Source organism: Leptopilina boulardi, unplaced genomic scaffold, assembly GCF_019393585.1.
Source record: "Leptopilina boulardi isolate dan_hultmark-lab unplaced genomic scaffold, ZJU_Lbou_2.1 LbouV2_31, whole genome shotgun sequence".
NCBI classification, from domain to species: Eukaryota; Metazoa; Arthropoda; class Insecta; order Hymenoptera; family Figitidae; genus Leptopilina; species Leptopilina boulardi.
Window position 1 is genome coordinate 3,261,177 of NW_026137874.1, and position 20,900 is coordinate 3,282,076.

At 28.6% G+C, this 20,900-nt stretch overlaps 2 protein-coding genes across 2 annotated transcripts in view; both read right to left on the bottom strand.

Moving 5' to 3' along the window:
- Positions 1–567: 567 nt before the first annotated feature.
- On the bottom strand, positions 568–2,860 carry LOC127283378 (netrin-1-like). The gene has a single exon (XM_051308204.1). It carries the CDS (start codon positions 1,929–1,931, stop codon positions 624–626), a length of 1,308 nt encoding a protein of 435 aa, XP_051164161.1. The 5' UTR covers positions 1,932–2,860; the 3' UTR covers positions 568–623.
- A 5,131-nt stretch (positions 2,861–7,991) lies between these two features.
- The window catches only part of LOC127283374 (uncharacterized), a 68,096-nt gene continuing 55,187 nt past the window's right edge, over positions 7,992–20,900 (bottom strand). Inside the window, exons 5-12 of the mRNA XM_051308201.1 lie at positions 17,505–17,654; positions 16,463–16,604; positions 16,090–16,295; positions 15,253–15,575; positions 12,831–14,387; positions 12,492–12,651; positions 12,076–12,244; positions 7,992–11,713 (exon numbers count right to left, since the gene is read on the bottom strand). Of these exons, the coding sequence (XP_051164158.1) occupies positions 11,527–11,713; positions 12,076–12,244; positions 12,492–12,651; positions 12,831–14,387; positions 15,253–15,575; positions 16,090–16,295; positions 16,463–16,604; positions 17,505–17,654 (2,894 nt within the window). The 3' untranslated portion in view covers positions 7,992–11,526. The remainder of the gene's footprint in view (positions 11,714–12,075; positions 12,245–12,491; positions 12,652–12,830; positions 14,388–15,252; positions 15,576–16,089; positions 16,296–16,462; positions 16,605–17,504; positions 17,655–20,900) is intronic.

Consider the following 20,900-nt stretch of genomic DNA (forward strand, 5'->3'; position numbering starts at 1 on the left):
AAAAAAAACATCCATTACAATGGAGGCAGACCAAGAAGAGTTATCGAGTAAAGTTCATAATAAACCTTCGAGGAACTTTTTACGACTTCAATGTAACCTGTTAAAAGTGACTTTTAGGATCGTAGAATGATCCATAAGGGTCTCGTTTGCGATCTAGATGGAAGGCGCATTACCTTCTTATTATAAAGGTTATACGGTGGAATTTATCAAAAATAATTGTTTCATCGAAAAATAGGAGCTGCTTTGTTTTTTCAATTAAGAAAAATAATTATTTTTTATCATCTATATACAAAATAAAAATTATATAGATATTTGAACAAATTATTTAACAAACTTATAAACTATTATTCAGTGTAAAAATTTGAAGATAAATTGTTTTGTTATGACAAGCAGAAGGTTGGTTCTGTCTTAATTTTCAAGAAGTCAGGTAAAAACGTCTGTAAGAAACTTAGCCGTGTGGTTAGAGTACACGCCTCGCGTCCCAAGGGTCCTGGGTTTGATTCCCCTTGCTTGCAAGATTTTTGAAAATTATTTTCGGGCAAATTATCGTTGAAACGAAGCAAATAATTTAGCCAAAAAAATCATTATGACTAATGTTAAAAAAATATTTGCAAATTTGTAAACTAACCTTTGCATTCGTTGGCTTCCCTAGCGGTGGCGCGCGCCCAAGGCCTATCAAAATAGAAGGATTTGCACTTTTCGCAATCCCTACCGGCAGTATTGTGACGACAATCGCAAGCAATTTGTCCATCCTTGCCAGTGATGCATTTTGCCGCATGTCCATTGCACTTACATCTGCCACCAACCGCAAAATCAGACACCGCATAATGATGCGCCAAAGTGGTACCGGCAGTTGTCGACAATATTGTCGTAACTGGAGCCGAGGTCGTTCCTCCAATACCAACAAAACTCATCTCCTGAGGTTCGAGTGCATCATTAGATTGCATCTCTTGCGGCGCAAACACCTGATGAACCGACGGCAATGCCGTCACCAATGGATCATTATGTCTCAAATAAAAATTCTTCTTCATCTTCTCCTCGCGCTCTCTCTCCTTCTTATTAATATCATCCAATCCAGCATTCTCATCCGGTCCCATATTGGAAAATTGTTCCTGAACTTGTGGCATATACAAACGATTAAATATCACACGTATATCCGTTGCCGTAACCCAATCTTGAAGAACCGGTGAATTATCAACATCGGCCGCCGACGGTCTTCCCTCAAGTGTACTAAATGCAATTCTACCAACTGGTCCCAATCCATCACCGCCATTGTAACGATGACTGTCCGTACATCTTGCCTCTTGTTCATTTGCCTTTGTAATTGTCGCACGATTCGGACGTCCATAAACCCTTCTACATTGCGATGAATAAAATTGAAATGGTTGCCATGTTTTTCCATAGTCCATTGATTTATAAATTGCAATTGAATCGGGTTTCGCTGCCTTTGGACAAAATTGTAAACTCACGTAGGTGAGTTCATATTTTTTACCCAATGACAATGTCAATGTGACATTGTCAGGTGGTGCCGCGAAACTTTGTGACGATACCATTGGTTCACTACGCCAACAGGTGACATTGGTGGGATTATTTAAATCCGTCAAATAACTCGATGGAAATCTTCGTCTTGGCGTACTGTCATCGCACACGTGACATTGGCCAATGCCCGTACTACCTCCAGGTTGTTCAAAAACATCACAATAACGTGTTGGCCCACCGTTACCGCATGTTGATGATGCCTCCACTGTTGCACCGTAGGCTGCGTTCACAAACACTGGAATACACCTAAGAGGACGATCCTCATCGTAACACGGATCAGCTGGACTTTGTTGACTCGAGAACATTTTCGCGTAAATCTCACTGCCTCCATAAACACCGTTTGATTTTATCACACCACCCACTATTGTTAGGAAAATCAAAATTAAACCCATTTTGAATTATTTATTTTCCGCTCTTTCTAAATTTTTACCGCAGCGGAATAATTTCAAAACATAATTATCTTCTTTTTTTTTATTTTTATACCATTAAGAGAAACGATAAAAAAATTTGTTGCTTTTTTTATAAATATTAATTTTTTTAAAGTAATTTTAATTTATTTATTATTGTGACTTTTTTTTATCCTCAAGTTAAAAATAGTTTTTTTCGACCCTTTTTTAAAATATTTTTTGGATTTAACAAATTTTATCGTCCACTTTTTCTCATTGACGCGTTCACCAAAGTTCCTCTTCTTCTTCTTCTTTGGCGGTTGCTTCTTCCTACCTTTTTTTCCACCCCCAGACGAAGGAATTTAATTCATCATCAAAAGTCCTTTAATCTATACTTGCCCCCCTTCTCTCCCTTTCAAAAGACTCCTTTGGTTCACATAATTCTGATTTCTCCCCCAACATTTGATAAATTTAATTTTCACTTTTGACAAACAAAAACTATTTTTTTATAATAAAAATTTATATTATAATTTTTCTACTTTTTTCTATTATTGTTCTTTTCGAAATATTTGTTTTTCCCACCAGTAATAAGTGTAAAATTTTTTCAGAATGAAAGATACATTTTTTTGGTTTTACTGTGATTTTTGAAATAAAATAATTAATTTTTTTCTGGGGGAAAAATTTTGCTGAAAAACACTTGTGAAATTACTAATTGAGTTTTTTTAGGGCAAAATTTATTTTTTTCAAATGGAAATTTTTTTTAATTTTTTGGGAATTTTTTTAGTGGTTTTTTTGGGGTTTTTTCTAAAATGATTTTTTTTTATTTTAATACACGTTGGCACGCGAGTCACCGGTAAAGATGAAAATTGAACATGAAAAAAATACACTGTATCGTCGTGGCGGCTTGCCGCTAACTGAGTCTCGCTCTCTCGCGGTTGTAGATTCAAGCCCGAACGTTTTGAGTCCCTCCCTGTGAGTTTACCCTCCCCACAACCCCCTTCCTCTCAACGCCCCTACCACCCTCCATCGCCAATAGCTTCTCTCGTCTTTCCCCCTCATGTTCCCACCTCATCCCCCTCTGACACACACCACTGTATATGCCGATGGACCAAAAGGGATGCTGCATTTAGTCCAAAGAACATTGTTAAGAAAAGTCACTTCTTGTTTAAGAAAAAAAAGATGTAAAACTAACGAAAATTCCCAATATGATATTTTGGAAATATCAACATTTTTTATCTGTTCTTCTAAGGGTTAATTTTATGCAAAAAAATTTATATGATTGAGGTTTTCTTATCAATTAATTTATCTCACTTGTATTTAATTCCTTTGTATATGAAATTAGTGTAAAAAAAAATTATTCAATTAATTTAGTGAAAATATCCCCTAATTGCTATGATATGATCGTATATATTGAAATTTTAGGGAAAACTAATTAACTACTAGGAAAATTTTTCCTGTTATTGGTAATACATTTTGCTTTTTGAAAATCGTTATTAAATAATTAATTAATTTATTAATGATTATTAAATCTAATTAACTAATTACTAATTAAAAATTTACTTAATTAAGTAATTAATAAACAATTAATTTTGTTAATATATTAATTAATTTACTACTAATTAATAATTAAAAATTAGTGTTAATAATACCTAGTATTTCTCTAATATAGAATTTGTTTTTAATATTTTAAAAAAATTGAAGCTTATAAAACAATAAAAAAAAGCTTTGTTTTCATCTTTGATACATTTTTGTTTGTAATTTTTTTTTCTTTTTTGAAAAAACGGTCAATATTTATCTATTGTTTTATTATATATATATATACATTTGGGGAGAGAATTTTTTTTTCTTCTTTTATTGTGAAAAATGATCAAATGAAACGAAAGCACATAACAGAAACTTTATGAACAAACATGTTTGTTATTTCCGTTACACGACCTCTATTCTGAAGTTTAAACTATGTTGCAATTTCCTGCAATTCGCGAAGATATTAACACAACATTTTATGTGTCGCTTTCTAATGTTTTCGTGTATATATATGTATATTGGATAATATAACCTGATGACTTTTATGTTCATTAAAATACTAAACGTATGTACATACTATTCTTTGAATCGAAATGTTTTCCTACTGCTGACAATAATAATTTTATTCGAATATATATTAATTGAGAAGAAAAAAATATATGTACTACTTGATAAAATATTTGTATATATATGTATATATTTAAAATTATTTTGTATATAAATTTAAAGTCGATTTAAATATAAATGTGTGAGAAATTTGTATAGAAAATGAAAATTTATCTTCAATTTTAATTAACGAAATATTTAATTTAATTGAATTTAATTTACTACAATGAAATAAAATGGTATGGCTTATTTTCAATTTCGTTTATGTCAATAGATTCCAATAAATAAATTTACATTCGAGAGAATATATTTTTAAATGGAGCTTTAATTTTCAATTTATGCTCTCTAAATTTGAATTAGCTAAAAATTACTAAGATAGCAAAACAAAAAAATATGAAATTTTTTCCATATAAAAAAAGAGCAGTATGTAATCATTAAACAAGCGCATGACACTAATAGTAAATACGATATTTTAATGTCTTCGCACTTGGGGTGAAATATATGCATTATAAGTGAATTATATACTGGCAAACTCTGCTTAAACGCGGTTAGATTAATCATTTCCGCATACTGTGGATAATTTCACGTTCAATAATTTCACTCTCATCAACAAAATTTTAATTTACCCGAGATAAATTAAAATTTAAGACACATTTGCGAATTCGTTTCTCATATAAATTAAATTTCAAATTATATATAATGTAGTGTGGAATTTTTCTCGAATAGAAAACGAAGATTAGTTACAAAAAAGATAACTTTTTCATTTTTTGAATCAATTGCAATTGATTTTGTTGTTGAAAATTTTGGTTACTGAGACGAAATATTTTTCTCACTGTATATGTGAAGTTAAAAAAAATAAATATTTTCAAAGATTTAAAATAACAAACAAAAATTTGTTTTTCAATGTAAATAATAGCAATTATTATTGCTATTATTCTTATTGTCAGAAGGAATTTAAAACGAAGAAACACTTTACATAAAGAAAGAGGGAGGGGGAATATCAGTTGTTTGATGCAGAATCCTGAAACCGTTTTACTGTCACGCAACACTATATTCCTGAATGATTTTTGAAATATGATGTTCGAAAAATAAAATTTACGTCCACTTTAGTTTCTCTTTATTGGAAATATAATATAGAGAGAGAAAGAGAGAGTCAAGACCAAAATATCGTGACGTTTGAACAACACACTTTTGCTCAGAGCAAATCGTCATTCGAGAGCTTTAAAAAGTGACGGGAATTCTTCGAATCTTATATTCTCACCCCATGCAGAGTTTTATGTGCGCTTACCTTAGATTTTTTTTCGAGTGTTGCAAAATGGTCGATTGGTCACACACAACTCGCGAGTAGGTTTCTTCCATATAGTATAATGGGCCACGAAACCCTAAAAAACAAAACAAAAAATAGTTAATTATAACTATTTATTTAAAAAATATGTTTAAATAATTTATATTTGTTAGGAAAAATATTTTTTCGATTAAAATTATTTTTAATTTTTTTTTAAATTAAAATTACTCTAAATTAGTCAACGAAATTAATTCTATAATTATAATAAATATATAGTCTATATTACTAGAATAATATTGACCAAGGGAAACGTGTATTTGATTTGATTATATACATATAATATATACTAAAAACAAGAGTTATAATTTGCAGTTGTAAAGCTATATAAAGTGTGTGTAAGAAAATAATCTTTGTGGTCACAAAACAAGCACCCATCAACACCTATATACATATATATGTGTACCTTTACTAATTGGTTCGCGTTAAACCACTAAAGAGCCGAGAGGAAGTCACGCGACTTTCTTAAGCTTTCGAACGCTATATATAGGTTTTTATGGGTCTCCTGAATGACCCTCCATCAATTTAGGCGATTCTTCTGATAAATTATGTAGTTCATAAAAATTCCCGCATCAATTCTTTTTTCATTTGTAGACATAATTAATTTATGGACTTTTGTAACATCTTTTTTTCATACACTATTTATTGTAAATTGGCCTTGATTGAAATTACTATTATATTATTAATATATTAAAAATAACTATACTTTTGTCACTAAAATTGCACATTAGAACTCAGAGAAAACGTTTATTTGACTTAACTAAACAGTTTAATTAATTATATTTTATTTCGCATAAAAAAATTAACATTCGTTTCTAAAAAGAAAAAGGAAATAAATTGTCAAAAGCAATGTGTTACTTTAGATGCTAATTACTCCTCCAATTTTCGAGGAGCATTGAGAATGTTCGCTCGACTGTGTTAATTTTTTTCTTATTCAATCTCGTGAATCGTTTTCTGGTATAATAATATATAAGAATGATCTTTGAAGATAATGGCGTTTTGGAAGAAAATACTTGACATCGAAAGACTGAATAAAAATATAAAAAAAGAACCATAATGCTCACGTCAGGAAAGGAGGCGCCAAAGGTAGAAGCAAATAGAAAATACGTGACTGTCCTGCAGAGCGTCGCTCCTCTCACCTGGTGCGAACGATTTTTGCTGCCCCTTTGGTTCTTTGGCAAGGAGTTAAATATCAAAATGCTATATCTTATCCCCTGAGATCCAATGTTATTCTCTTTATATAAATATATATATATACGTATGTAAAAAAATTAACAAAAAAAAATAAGTAAAAGCAAAAAAAGAAAACGATCTTGTCAGAATATTGAACTGTGAAAGAGAATGAGCACCTGGGGAGAGACCGAAATTCGATAAATTGCCTCTGTCTTAATGCTTTAGCACCATTGAGAAAAAGAATTAAAAAAAAAGAAAAAATGACTTCTGCTACAGCGAATTTTTTATCTTGTTAAAAATTTCATTCAGCAGCAAAGCTGATTTACTGCGAAATAAATATTTTATCGCGTTATTTATTTGTAGATTTATGTTAATTTTTTATATATGTTCGCTCCCACAAATCTTCAGGTGTTTTGATTTTATTAATTTATTTATAATACTGGATTATAGATAATTGAATTCTAATCATTTAATTTTATAAAGTATATTCAGAAAAAAATTTAAAAAATTTAATAATTAAATTAATTAATTACATTTTTTTAATTATTTACCTGTACAGATTTTTGTTAAACATTAAAAAGATTTACATAAAATGTTAGCTGATTTACACCTTATTAAATTATTTTATTTATTTTTTTAATTTTTTGTAATTTAAAAATTTGTTTTTGTTTTTTTATTTTAATTGTTGTTACATTAAATATTGTATTTTATTTTGTTGAAATTTTCTTCTTTCTTGAAAGTTCATTACAATAAAATATATGTGCGAATGAGAATTGAAAGTTATTTCGAGTGTATGTATATATATATATATTTAATTCAAAAGGTGCGGTGAGTATAGATTGTTGATGATAACAAGAGTTTCAGAAGATCGTGCACATTTCAATGCGGGCATCTATTAATTGAATTAATTTAAGCTGAATATAAGCAAGGGGAGCACGATCAGGCGTGATAACTTTTCTGACTTAAGGATTATAACACCTTGGCAAAGATTAAACTTGTGAAACTTCTTAACGAGTGACTGCCACGAATTTGAATCTCACGCGGACAAGATTTCTACTTCCTCTTCATAGATATTTCCTTCCTTACTTCCTGTATTTTTTCATCTTAACACTTAAACACTCAACAATAGCCAATTACTTTTCTCAAAAAATTTAAATAAAAAAATTAATTTTTCACTTTTTATAAACAATAACTATTAATTTTTCCACACACGACAAATAAATTGAACCAATAATTTTTTAATTGAAATGTTAATTCAATTAAAATTTTAGTAATTAAATAATAATTATAAACTGTCAAAAAATAAACTTACAATAATTAAAGAAAAAGGGAATGAATGATAAACATTTTTCTTTTTTTTGTTGAATTTTTGTATATATTTATATATTTTCGTTCTAGTTATCTAAATATATATATATATATTTTGTATATGTATATAATTTATATACCATCCTCTTAAATTTCGTGTAGAAATAATTCTGTTTCTTATTCTCCTTTTCATTTTTTTCTTTTTTTTTTTTTATTTATTTATTGTATTTGTATGCTCGCGGTTTTTTTTGCTGTCCGGCTTGCTAGCCGTTGTTTTTAGAATCACTAGAACGCGACATTTAAAAATATTCAAGCAGACAGCGGACAAAAATTCTATACAGGCAATTAGCGTCTTGTCCGTTCCGTCGTTAAGTCGCTTGTAAGTGCACATTACATCGCTTTAACATCACAGGTGAAACCATTAAAAAAAAAAAATTAATAAAACATCAACAACAATTCAAGAGGATTATCGTCTACAAAAAGGCATTTTACGTCGGTCAAATTTTACTTAAAGAAAAAAAAGAATCCCTTTCCCTTATGTTTCACTTTTTTTCTCTTCACAAAAAATTTTCATTTCATTTTATAATGAAGATAAAATCAAAGAATTTAAAAAAAAAGCATCCATTATAATTTCTTTTTCTATTAATTCTGAGCTTTGATGTATGTGATAACAATAAATTTTTTTCCAAAAAACTATTTGCCAACTGCAAAAAATTGATTTTTGTTCATTTTATTTGTTAATTAAGAAACTATAGAATTTTTTAAATAAATTTAAAAACGAAATTGATAAAAATTACATTTACATTTTTAATCTTTCTTTAATTTCATTAGTTTTCTTTCAAGTTTTTGTTAAATCGTTAATTAAATTAATGGGCATTAATTTTTGTAATCTAATTCATTCAATTCAATTCTTATTTTCTTTAACCGGTGTAAATTTTTTAATCTATTTATCAAAATAATTAAATTATTTTAATCTATTCTGAAGAAAAATTGAGTGAAACACATTGAAGGGATTTACAAAGACCAACGTCGATTATGTTTAAAAATTGCGAGAATTCGAATGATATATATTTTTTTGTTTCTTTCAATCACACGTGTAGGTACTCTTAAAATATTAATTTTTTCTTTTTTGAAAAAATGGCAGCAACTATATTTTTTTTGCTCTTTTCGAGTATTCAAGTTACACGCGTAATTGGCGTGAAAATTATCCGGCAGCAAACCATCAAGCACCGCATTTAACAAAATTTCTCATATTTTGTAAGATTCACAAACTGCTTTTTTTCCGGGTGTATGTAAGTTTTTTTTTCTCTTTTTTTCATTCAGTTACTTTGTAATTCCTTTTTATTTTTCTTCATTTTTTTACCATTTTGTTTGATTAAAGCAAACACGAGACGCGTAAATGCCCCGCAAATACCACGAGCGCTTTTTTTTATTTTATATCTAAAAAAACTTATCGATATTTTATTTTCTTTTTTAAATGGATACAGTGTTGGTTGAAATTCGTCGGCTATGTGTATGTGTGTTTGTGTGTGAATTAAAACAGAGGATATGCATTTTGTGCAATGTTCCCATGTTAACCTTTTGCGGAAATTTTTCTTCTTTTTTTGGAAATACATACATGCCGTCGATATAACGCTCGAACGGAAAAACGCGAAAACTACAATAGAAGACTTGACAATCTATTTTACACGCATTTGAAAAATTTCGCAGCATCCACATTTTTATTTTTTTATTTTTACCTTCATTCGCACCGAGAAACAGAAACAGAATTCTGGTTTTTTAAAAAGGAATTTTTAAAAAATTTTCTATTTAAAAACTATTTCTATAATATTAGAAATAAAAGTTTTCATTTAAAAATTGTTTTCATTTGAAAAATTAGTTTTATTTTCATTGAAATACATTGTACAAAAAAAAAAAAAAATTGAAATATAAAATTTTCATTCAAAAAACGAAATATAAAATAGTTCCACTGGAAAACATATTCGAAAAAAAAAATGTTTTTCTTCAGTGCGAATGCAGTATGAAGAGTACATTTGCTAAAAATACATGACATTTATTCCGGAGAATTATTTTTTTAAAAAAGTTTTTCTTCGAAATTAGTTAAAATTTTGTACGCAAAAAAAATCTACAATTTTTTCTCGTAAGCGATATATATATATATATATATATATAAAGGAATACAAAATTACCTCTCTAAACGATTACCCAAAAATAGAGAAACTTGATAGAAAGTTTCGTAATCTATTTCCGGCGATTCGTTTATACTAATACGATTGCATTTTCCAAAAAAACATATAATATATGTTAAATGACAATCATACAAGTTAATAAATTAGTTTGAAAATATATTAAAATCGCAATAAGAATGATTTTGAAAAAGAGTTTTGGTATATTTGTATGGAGGGGGTTTCTTTTTTTTGAGGTCTTTCGGATCGTATTCCTTTTAAATAATTTTTTTTTTTAATTTTTATATATTCATTCACTCGATTATAACTATTTCTCTATCTTTCTCTCGCACATACATTCATCGAGTTTTTTCTTCTCCTTTCCCTCAAAAAAAAATTTTTTTCTTTTCCTACTCCATTGCGCTTCTTTTAATACTCAATTTCCACTCTTTCGGAAAAGAAACTTACAACCTAAGTCCAATATATTAGATATTAAATAGCAATAATATTAATAATAATCAGCGATAGCAATATATTAATATTAAATAATATAATTTTTTTTAACAAAACACCCGCCACACAACAATAATATATAAAAAAAAGAATTCATGATCAACTTGATAAATGGAATATTATCGAAAGTTATATATATAATATATACGTACAAAGTCATTTTGCGATCTAGAGTATTTTGTATATAAGCTTTGGGAAACAATTTACTCTTTCTAAAATTACAACATTTTTTTTTGTTTTCTTTTTTTGAGATTCACGAAAACAAAAATTAAAAGCTACGCAACGACAAGGAACAAGGAAAAAAAATGTGAAAAAAACATGGACATGAAAAATTGTCGTGATGACGGGTTGACAATTAAAATATAACATCTTTCAGTCCCCTTTTTTAACATTTAGACATATTGCGAGAAAGTATGATTCTTTTTTCTCACGATTCTTTCATCCACTTGAACATGATTGACAAAAAAAATGCACATTACACGAAGAATGTATTTGAAGATAGATGAAAGTGTCTACTTTATTTTATATTTTTTTTTCATTCAAAACTTCTTTTTTTCTTTTTAATTAAATTTTTTCCCCATTTCTTTCTAATTGAAACTGTTCAAAGTTTCCCTTCATAACAATTTTTCATTTATTTCTAAAAAATAGTTATTTCAACTAACAATATGCTGCTTTGTAAAAAATATTCTCTTATGCTGAAAAATTTATGCTCATTTTACTTTCACACACTCACACATTCTATTTCTAATAACTAATTTGAGAAATTAAAAAAATTATTAAACTTTCTTCTTTTTTTTGGAAAAAAAAGAAAATTTACCAGAGGAAATTATAATCTTTTCTTTCTTTCTTTGTATAAATGAGACATCAATGAAAGTTTGAAGGGAAACTTTAAAATAGTTTCAATTTTTGAATTTGTGAAGTTGATGCATCTCATTGGTTTCTAGTTGCAGTGACTTGTAAAAAAGTCGAGTCATCCAGGATTCTTGACGAGTTTTTTGCCCCTGTAGTCGTAGACGCGTCTGCAAAAAAGAACCATATCGGATGACGCCAGTAATGGTGGTTGTCGATTTTTTCTTGGATAAACTTGATCTCCTGGAGGAACTATCAGACACGGAGTTTCCAATCCCTCGTCCATTCGCCTTATATTTTTTCGATATCTGCAAATATCAATGACAAGTTGACAAAATAATTTTTTTTTTCGTTGAAAATATTCATTTCTCTGCTCTCTTTTTTTGATTTATTTAATTTTTCAAATTTGTTTTTTCACAAATTGAAAATAGAAAATGATTTTTAATTAATTTAATATATTCATTCACTGATTTACTTATAATTAAAAGAAATAAGTTTATTTTCATAAATAATTTTATTCAGATTAAAATAAGTGAATGAATTTTTAATTTCTGAGCTTTTTCTCAAAGAAAAAAAATACTGGTATGTAATTTTAAGGTAGAAAAAAATTTATTATCAATTAAAAAAAAAATATAATTAACGATAAAATTGTTAAGTAATTGCTACTTACCGACAATATTCATTAAATGTTAGAATGTAACATTTATCTTCTATGCATGCAACACTGTTTGCGTCTCGATGACGAGATGCAAAAACTTCATCTTCGGTATCATATTCTGTGCGCCCTTGTTCAGTGTGTTCAGGTCTATAGTACCACAATAGGGAGAACATCATTTCACCTAAAAAAATAATAATTTTTTTTTTTTAATTAATGATAATCAATTTTAAAAATTGAAAACAATTTGTTTTTAATGCAGGGAGAAAAATATTTGGTTTTGAAAAGAAAAAAATATAATTGATATTTTTTCTTTTGTTGAAAATAAACAATTTTCAGAAGATTAAAAATTTTTATGAAAAAAACTTTTTAAATTATTTTTTAATTACTGTTTTTTTTCTTTTCGTTTTGATAGAGAAAAATTTTAGTACCGTCATCTGGATTTTCCCAAAGTGCTGCAATTTTTGCAACGAAAGGCAGATCAGCTTTGCGTGGTCCAGATCTAAGTAGAACACAATCTCTGGGACGCAAAATGTCTCCGCTAGTATGTTTCATACTCGCATAACATCTTCTTATAGCTGATTCTTCGTTCTGAAATGAAAATTTTATCTTTTAAAGGAAGGTTATTTTTTACTTTATTATTTTGTTTTATAAAATGTTGATTCTTATTTTTGTTATATCGAAACAATTGAATTTAAATATAAATAGTTTATATTTTTATAATTATTAAAAATAATAAAAATTTGAGTAAATTGAAAATGTATAATTACCGTGAGATAAACTTTGGCCTCATAAGCTTTGCCTTCCCAGCTCCATCCATTACTCCATTTGGGTTTGAAAAATGGTTTTCTAGCAATTGTTAAATGCTCATTAACGACAATATTTTCCTCTGACTTGCCACCAGTCTTTTTACCAGAAGTCTTCTTTGTACTTTTACGTTTTTTCTTAATTAAAAGTGATTTTTTCCCATCCTCAACAATTTCTCCTGATCTTAATTTTGGTAAATAATCATTTTTCTTCACTTGTTCACGATTTTTCATCTCTTGCGTTTTAATATTTGCTTTCAAATCCAAAATCTTTGTTTTCACATCCATTAATTTAGCCTTTACCTTATTTTTACATTTGGCATTTTCCTGTAATTTGGATTTGGATTTTGTTTCACTTTTACATTTCGATTGATTATTATTATTATTGTTGTTGTTATTATTATTTTTTGTCGTAATTGTCATTGTTGTAGTTGTTGTTGTCGTAGTTGTTGATGAAGATGTTGTTTCTACTTTTGGTGGTAAAATTTTGTCCATCACTGAATTTAATTCAAGTTTTCGTGTTACTTTCTTAATGGTTGACATTAAATTAGCATTCTTTCGATTCCTCTCAGCGACAATATTTTTGTTATTTAATTTCTTGTCCTTTTTCTCTGTCATTTGAACACTTTGTTGAATGACATTATTAATTGTTTCCATAATTGATGTGTGAGTTGCTAAAGTTTTTATTGAATCATCATTTGTTGATTTGGATGTTTTTATTTTTTTCACTGATGTCTCGGAGGTAGAGGAATTTTCGGCTTTACGTTTTGAACATTGGGGTTCTTTTTTTGTTGTTTGCTTTCGTTTAATTGAACAGGAATCTGATGTATCTGTGCCATTATTCACATTTAATTGTGATGTGGTTGAATTTTCATTAATAATTGTTGAATCGCGTGTTGAACCAACTGATAATGTTCGTTTATTGACTTTTCTTTTTTTACGCGAATCTGAAAGACTGTCGAGTGATAATTTTCTTTTTGTTAATTTTTGTGATTTTGGCTCTTCCTCGACGATCAACGTCTTTGTGGAAGGTTCTTCATCATCTTTATCATTGGCAACGGTTTCCGGCACCGTTGATTCATAATCGGGTTTTTTCCAATTTTCCGAATTATCAAGAACAACAACGTCATTTAATTCCTCTTTAACTTCAGTATCTGTCTCGAGTTTGTCGTCAATAAGAAGAATTCCTAAATCTTTATCAATATCGAGCATTGTTATTTGTCCATTTTTGTCGCAATGTTCGCATTTTAGTAATTCACAATTGTAACCAGATTCACATTTAACATTACAATTTGCTGCGCAACTTAAATTATTTTCACCAATTTCAACGCTACATGATTCACATTTGACATTATTATTTTCGAGTTTGAAATTATGAATTTTCGTGCTTGGACAACTTGTTGGTGTTGATAATTTTTCCGATGGTGATATACTTTCCATTTTTACTTCGCATGTTGATGTGCACGCGTGTTTTTGACAGGTGCATTTTCGAATTTTACTCTCCACACATTTCTTGTCATCCTGCAAAAAAAGTATTTTTTAATTAATTATTAATTAATAACTTTATTGTCAATTAATTTCTTCATTTGGCATCCAAAACATCCTTTGTTTTGGATTTCATTTCGCCTTTACATTAACTGTAATTTTCGTTGTTTTTTTTAACAAAATTATTTATATTTTAGAAAAATAATTATTTACAATATAATTTTTTTAAATTTTTATAAATTCATTAAAAACAATGAAACGAATGTTTTGTAATTTTTTTTTGTATTTAAATATAATATTATAAAACGAAAAAATCGAATTTCTTTTTTTTTGTAGAATGTACAATATTTAAGTAGTTAGGATCAGTTTTAATCAGACAAACGATAAAAACGAAGTGCAGTTTATAACAAAAACGGTCGTTTTAGAATTTTATTTAACTTTCCACTAAAAGCTGTAAATTTTGCACAAAAATAATAATGAATCATGTAAGGTACTTTTAAAGGTTCCAATTTTCTTTTAAGTAGTTACGGACAGTTATAGTCAGACATAAAAAAGTTGATACGACATAGATATATATATTTTACTCTTGTTAAATGTATATAATAAATTACTCGAAAGTAAATTAAAAATTTCTTGAAAATTTATATAAATAAATAAGGAATAATAAAATACAATGAAAATAAACAATAAAATAAAAACAATGTTATTAACAAAAGATAACGTTTTAATTTTTTTACTTATTATTATTTATTTGAAAATTCAAGTAAATTAACAACGCAATAAACTTTTTACGCGCGCTAATTTTACTAGATAATAAATAATTATATAAATAGAATAAAAAAGAAAATTATTAATAAAAAATAGTAATGGTATTAATAATAATTAGTTAAGAAAAGTTTACCTTAGTTCTGCATTCCGAGGTTTGGGTATGATTATGATTTCCGACATGATTATGGGAGGTCGATAAAGAGGGTTGGTTCTGATTGAGGTTGCGAAGAGGGTTGAGTTGGACGCGATCCGTATCCCAGGCATTGGCACCATGAGGAGGCGCGAGCCCGGCTAGCCCCCTCGCAGGTGAGGGTGGCCCTACCAAAGCACTGGGTGGCAATGACAGACCGGGCCCCGATGCCACTGGCGCTCCCTTACCATTACCAATAAGGGGCCCAGTATCCACGTTTTTTGGACAGGATTGCATCGGGCATGGACAGCTCTGGAATGCTGCATCTGCAAAACATATTTATTCGATATTAGAAATCTTCATGATTTTTTTTTCTATTTTTTCCAAAACGTAAATTTATTTCGCAATTTTTTTTTCTATATCGAATAATAATTGAAAAATTTTCTAATACAAGACAATTATGCTAAATTAAAATTCAATTTAATAACATTAATTTGATACATATTAATATAATAATTAAATATTAAATCTCTAATAATTTAGTGTATTTTTTTCAAATCTGAGAGTTACTATTCTGTTTACGGAGAATTCAAAACAAAAACAGAAATCTATACAAAATAAATAACCACCTGCTGTTCTGTATATTCTCGTTCGTAATACACAAAAGAAAATACAATAGAAATATATTTATGAAATTAATCATTATTTTTTTTAATAATCAAAATAAATTCTCTTAATATTTCTCCAATTCTTGTTCTTCTTATTATATTTAAAAGATGTTAACATTTTTATTTTCTTACTTAAGATTCTAAATTCTATTACTTATTTAAAATAACTTACGGTCTACGAATGGTCGTCCCTGCACGTGTAAATAAGCTGGATTTGGCGGAGGTGGAGGTGGATAACCTGCGTAATAAGGAGGTAGAGGATATTCGCCTGGCGGCGGAGGCGGTTGATATTCCACAATACCTGGACCAGGTCCGGTACCATTTCCGGCTCCTCCGGGTCCACCACCTGCACCACTTTCTTGGAAACCATAATATTGTCTGAAAAAAAATTAAACGATTATTATGGTTCATTTTATTCTAAATAATTAATTTAATTTTTTAAAAAATTAAATTTTACAGCAAAGAAATTAATTAAATAATTAAATTCGGAGATATTGAGAATTAAAAATTTGTAACGTAATTTGAGAATGTTTGCTGTTTCTTACCTTCTATACGTTGGCGGTGGATATTTATAGTAAGGCGGAGGATGTGGATGTGGATGCGAGTACGAAGGTGGATAACAAAGATATTGATCCTGTGGAGGGGTTCCGTAATATTGTGGACAATACGCCCTGTAAAAGCCTGCACCTGTAAGAAAAAAAAAATTTTATCGAAATTCGTCAAACAATTCCATTATATAAAAAAATAAACATTTTTTCCTCGTTTCTGATAATGAAAAAAATGCTTTTATCTTTTTTTATTCAGCAATTTATATTATATTTGTTAAAAGGAATTTTTTTAGTTACATTTTTCAAATAATTAATTAATTTTATTTATTTTTCTCTTTTTTCTCTCTGTGTGTAATATGTTATTAATATATAATTAACTGAAAATAGAATTTTCGAAAGTATATATATAGATATGTAGGAGAACAATGAATCCCGATGGGTACATTTAGATATTAACTTCCTACCTCAGACATAAGAGAATTCTCTTGCAATGCCCGAAAGGCAATTTCAAAACCACGAAGCTAAAACTACTATTGATAAGCTGCTTTGAAAAGCTTGTTTCAGAACTCCATCTCATTTGAAATTTCACACGAGTCAACCATAAACACTCATGAAAAGTCCTATCGGAATTCATATATAGTACCTATAGAACTTTCTCTCTCTTTTTCTCTTCCCCTAAGGAAGAAAAAAAAGCAAACAAAAAAAGGCAAATAATTTTTTTTATTATAATAAATAATAATTGTTTATAATAATAAAAATTAATTTTTTTAAATAATAAAAACAGAGAAATCAATTAAAAAGAAAAAAAAATGAAAGAAAAGAAAACATCAGGAAAAATAAAGTGAACAAAATTCCATCCGATAATGCTGCTGAGAAGCTTTAACCAACCATTTAGGAATAGTATATTCTATCTTAACAAGTTTTCAGACACAAAGAAAAAAAAGAGACAAGTCTCAAATGGAGTGAGTGGAAATGAAGTTAAAACCAGAGAAAGAAAGAGAGAGAGAGAGACAGAAAAACGCCAGTGAATTATTCTTACCGCTGGTCCCACTTGAAGCGGAAGTCACGACGAGGTCGTCGGAACTTTCCGAGTTTTGCGGAGGCGTTGGCGTTGGTTCCGGTGGTGGTCCTTTTACCGGAGGTAACGTCGGGGGATGCTGTATCAGTGGTCCAGCCGGCTGATAGTACCCTAAAATAAAACAAATTCAAAACATTTCATTTTAATTCTCGTTTTTTCATTCTCTCTTTGAGATAAATAAAAATTGCTTCTTATTTCTTTTCATTTTTATTTATTTATTCATAATTCATTTTATTTATTTATTTTAGTTTTACAATTTTCTTTCAATTCCAAGTTTTAATTACAAAAGTTTTTTTTTTAATATTTAAAAGTAATTCTTCTATGCAATCAAATTTTTATTTAATTGTTCCAAACAAAATTTTGTCACTGCAAGTAAAATTTATTTTCAAAAAATTTCAAACAGAATTTAAATTAAAAGTAAAGAAAAAAACGGAAATAAGAAAAGAATCTCAAATAAGAAATAAATACAAATGAAAACCGTTTTAAGTCGACAATTTCGAGGCAATTGTAAAAATGATAAAATCATCAAATAGATGGAAAATTATGCTATAAACCCCAAACTCGTTTTCAGCATAAACACTTAATGCTTCACTAGAGCTAAGTGAAAGAAAAATGCATATATACTAATTGCGCAAAAAAAAAAATCTCAAATGTCTTTATCCTCTCTCATAGTCTTAATATATGTGTAATATATTTTTTTTTTCTAAAAATTACATTTTATTTGTTTTTCAAAATGTTTTTATAAGACCCTATTAGAGAGAGAATCATTTCCGTTATATATAAATATAAACGCGATGCAAATTTTCTCATCTCATACAACCCTATATAACTATATATAAGATGATAATCATTTACAAGAGGATGGGTATAATTAATATTCAAAAGTGTCGCGGAAAAGTTTCCATTATATATACAAAAAGTGTAAAACGTCGCGACAAGGGAAAGCAACATTTGGCAAATTGGTTTACAAATGGGACATTTTCAGAATAAAAGGACCACTTGAAAAGCTCTATTTACGACAGTAGTTTTCCCACCACAAGTTGCTAAAGAGTCTTTTAAAGTAAAATCATGAAGAAAACGATCCACGAGATAACGTTATACACATTAGTTTTGCCTCTCCTTGTTTTTTTTCAATCAAACTTCAAAAGAAACTTGGATCACAGAAAAAGGAAAAAAATTAGTAGTAGTTTCAAAATAGTTTTAAAATAGTTTAAAGTATAGATTTAAAATAGTTTTGCAATAGTTTTAAAGTAGTTTCAAAGTAGTTTTAAAAAAGTTTCAAAATAGCTTTTAAAATAGTTTTCAAACAGTTCTCAAATAGTTTTAAAATAGTTTTAAAGTAGTTGAAAGTAGTTTGAATGAAGAAATTAATTTTCCACTGCCTATTGATCTCAAAATAGATAATTTTTATTTAAGCTGGTGACCAATGGCCGCAAGTGTACAAAATATTTGAAGGTTGTCAAATTAGGCCTAACCATACGCACAACTAGTACACGTGTATACACATCTGTTATACACACGACTATCACACACACATCATCGTAACTCTCTTGTTGTGCGAATCGAAAACAACGTTATTTCAAGCTACTCGTTCTGACGTGGTATGCCACGTGGAATGCGAGAAGGCCATAGATGAAAATTCAAACAAAAGGTAATCGAATCAATCGATGACTACTAAGTGGAAGTAATAGCGTTGTTCTCTTTCTCTCTATTATAAAACTACATATTATATAGGAACTTTATATTTTTAGTCTTTATTATTATACATTTTATATAACTTTCAACAACTTTATATGACTTTTATTATTCAGTCAATCGACAACAAGAAACAAAAACAAAAAAGAACCGAAAAGTTTCACGGTAATTAAGATTGCAATAAGGAAACTTTTATATACTTTTTATTAATGCTGAAAGATGTGTCTTTTTAAAGTTCATTATAAACTTGCAAGGATTTAAATTCAGCTACAAACATTCCGATAAAATGCGGTTTAATGATGCTTCAGTTGGAATTCCAAATAGCTGTATATAGAAATTTGTTGGGGACCTTTAATTTTTATATTATGACAATAAAATATGTCAATAAATTATGAGAGAAATGAAAAAGAAATACAGTTTAAAGACTGTAAATGATTTTAGAAAAAGACTTTTCCTCTCAAATGAAGAATATATTTTTTTTACCATAAAAAGTCTACTAATGAAAAAAAGGGATGAAATTCCTTGATCAGCATTTTGGCAAATATCTCTCTCTCTCAAAAAAAGAGAAGAATTCGAAAAGTGCCGATGGATGTGCCAAAAATATATATTCCTTCGATTTATAAGGGATACAAAGTAACCGTGTGTGAGTGTGTGGCAGCGGCAAGAGAAGGAGAAGTGAAAAAGGGAAGGAAAAGAGATTTACGATTTGGCGGAGAAGCGATATCAAGTGCAGAGTCGCGCTATATTGCCGATCCACGCGAAAACGGTGCGTTCACCTCGAGGTGAGTCCGATTCGCTGTGACGTGCGCCAACTGGCTGGGATAATACTCAGAAAAGAGAGGGGCCTGATCAGGTCACAGACCGAAAACGGGAACTAACCGATTGGCTGATTATGTATTCTCTTATACTTCCCTTCTTCGGATATATATATATCATTCATTTCATATATAATGGATTAATTAGCGAAATAATTAATCCGTATCTTGTATTATTTATTTTAAAAAAAATTATTTTTCTTTCCTATGTACTAGAAGAAAATAAACAAAAGAAAAGTTAAATTCAAACAAACTGAACTTTATTTGAAATCAAAATTTTAAAGCCAAATATTTAATTTTAAATTCTCTTTTTTTTATCATTTGAATATAATATCTGATGTACTGACAAGAATCGAGCTAAGGGAAAACTCCAAAGAAAAGATATCCAAAGAATTCCAAACCTCGGGGAATTTTCATGAAAGTTCTTCAGATTCCTATATATATATGTATATATATACTCCAGAATAAAGGGTGTACAAATGAAATTCTTTGGGAATTTTTCAAGTGTAATAAAAGTCTCTTGAATCTAAATGATAAAGTTATTTGCTTTCCAATAATATTACAAGAGCATATTCCTTTAATACACAATCAATTCTTCGACAAAAGCTTTATACATAATACTTTATGTAAAGCAAAAATATTTTTAGCTCCATTGAAAAAAAATACAAACAAAAAAGTATATCGCTGTCAATAATGTTCCTGCGTTATTGTTGAAATGTCGTTTTTTTATTAGCTCTATAACCTGACATTTATTATATAATCAACAATTTTAATTAACTATAACAATTTATTGCAGCAATTGTTTTTTTTTGTTTTTGAAAAATTAGTTTTATTTAACATACGATAG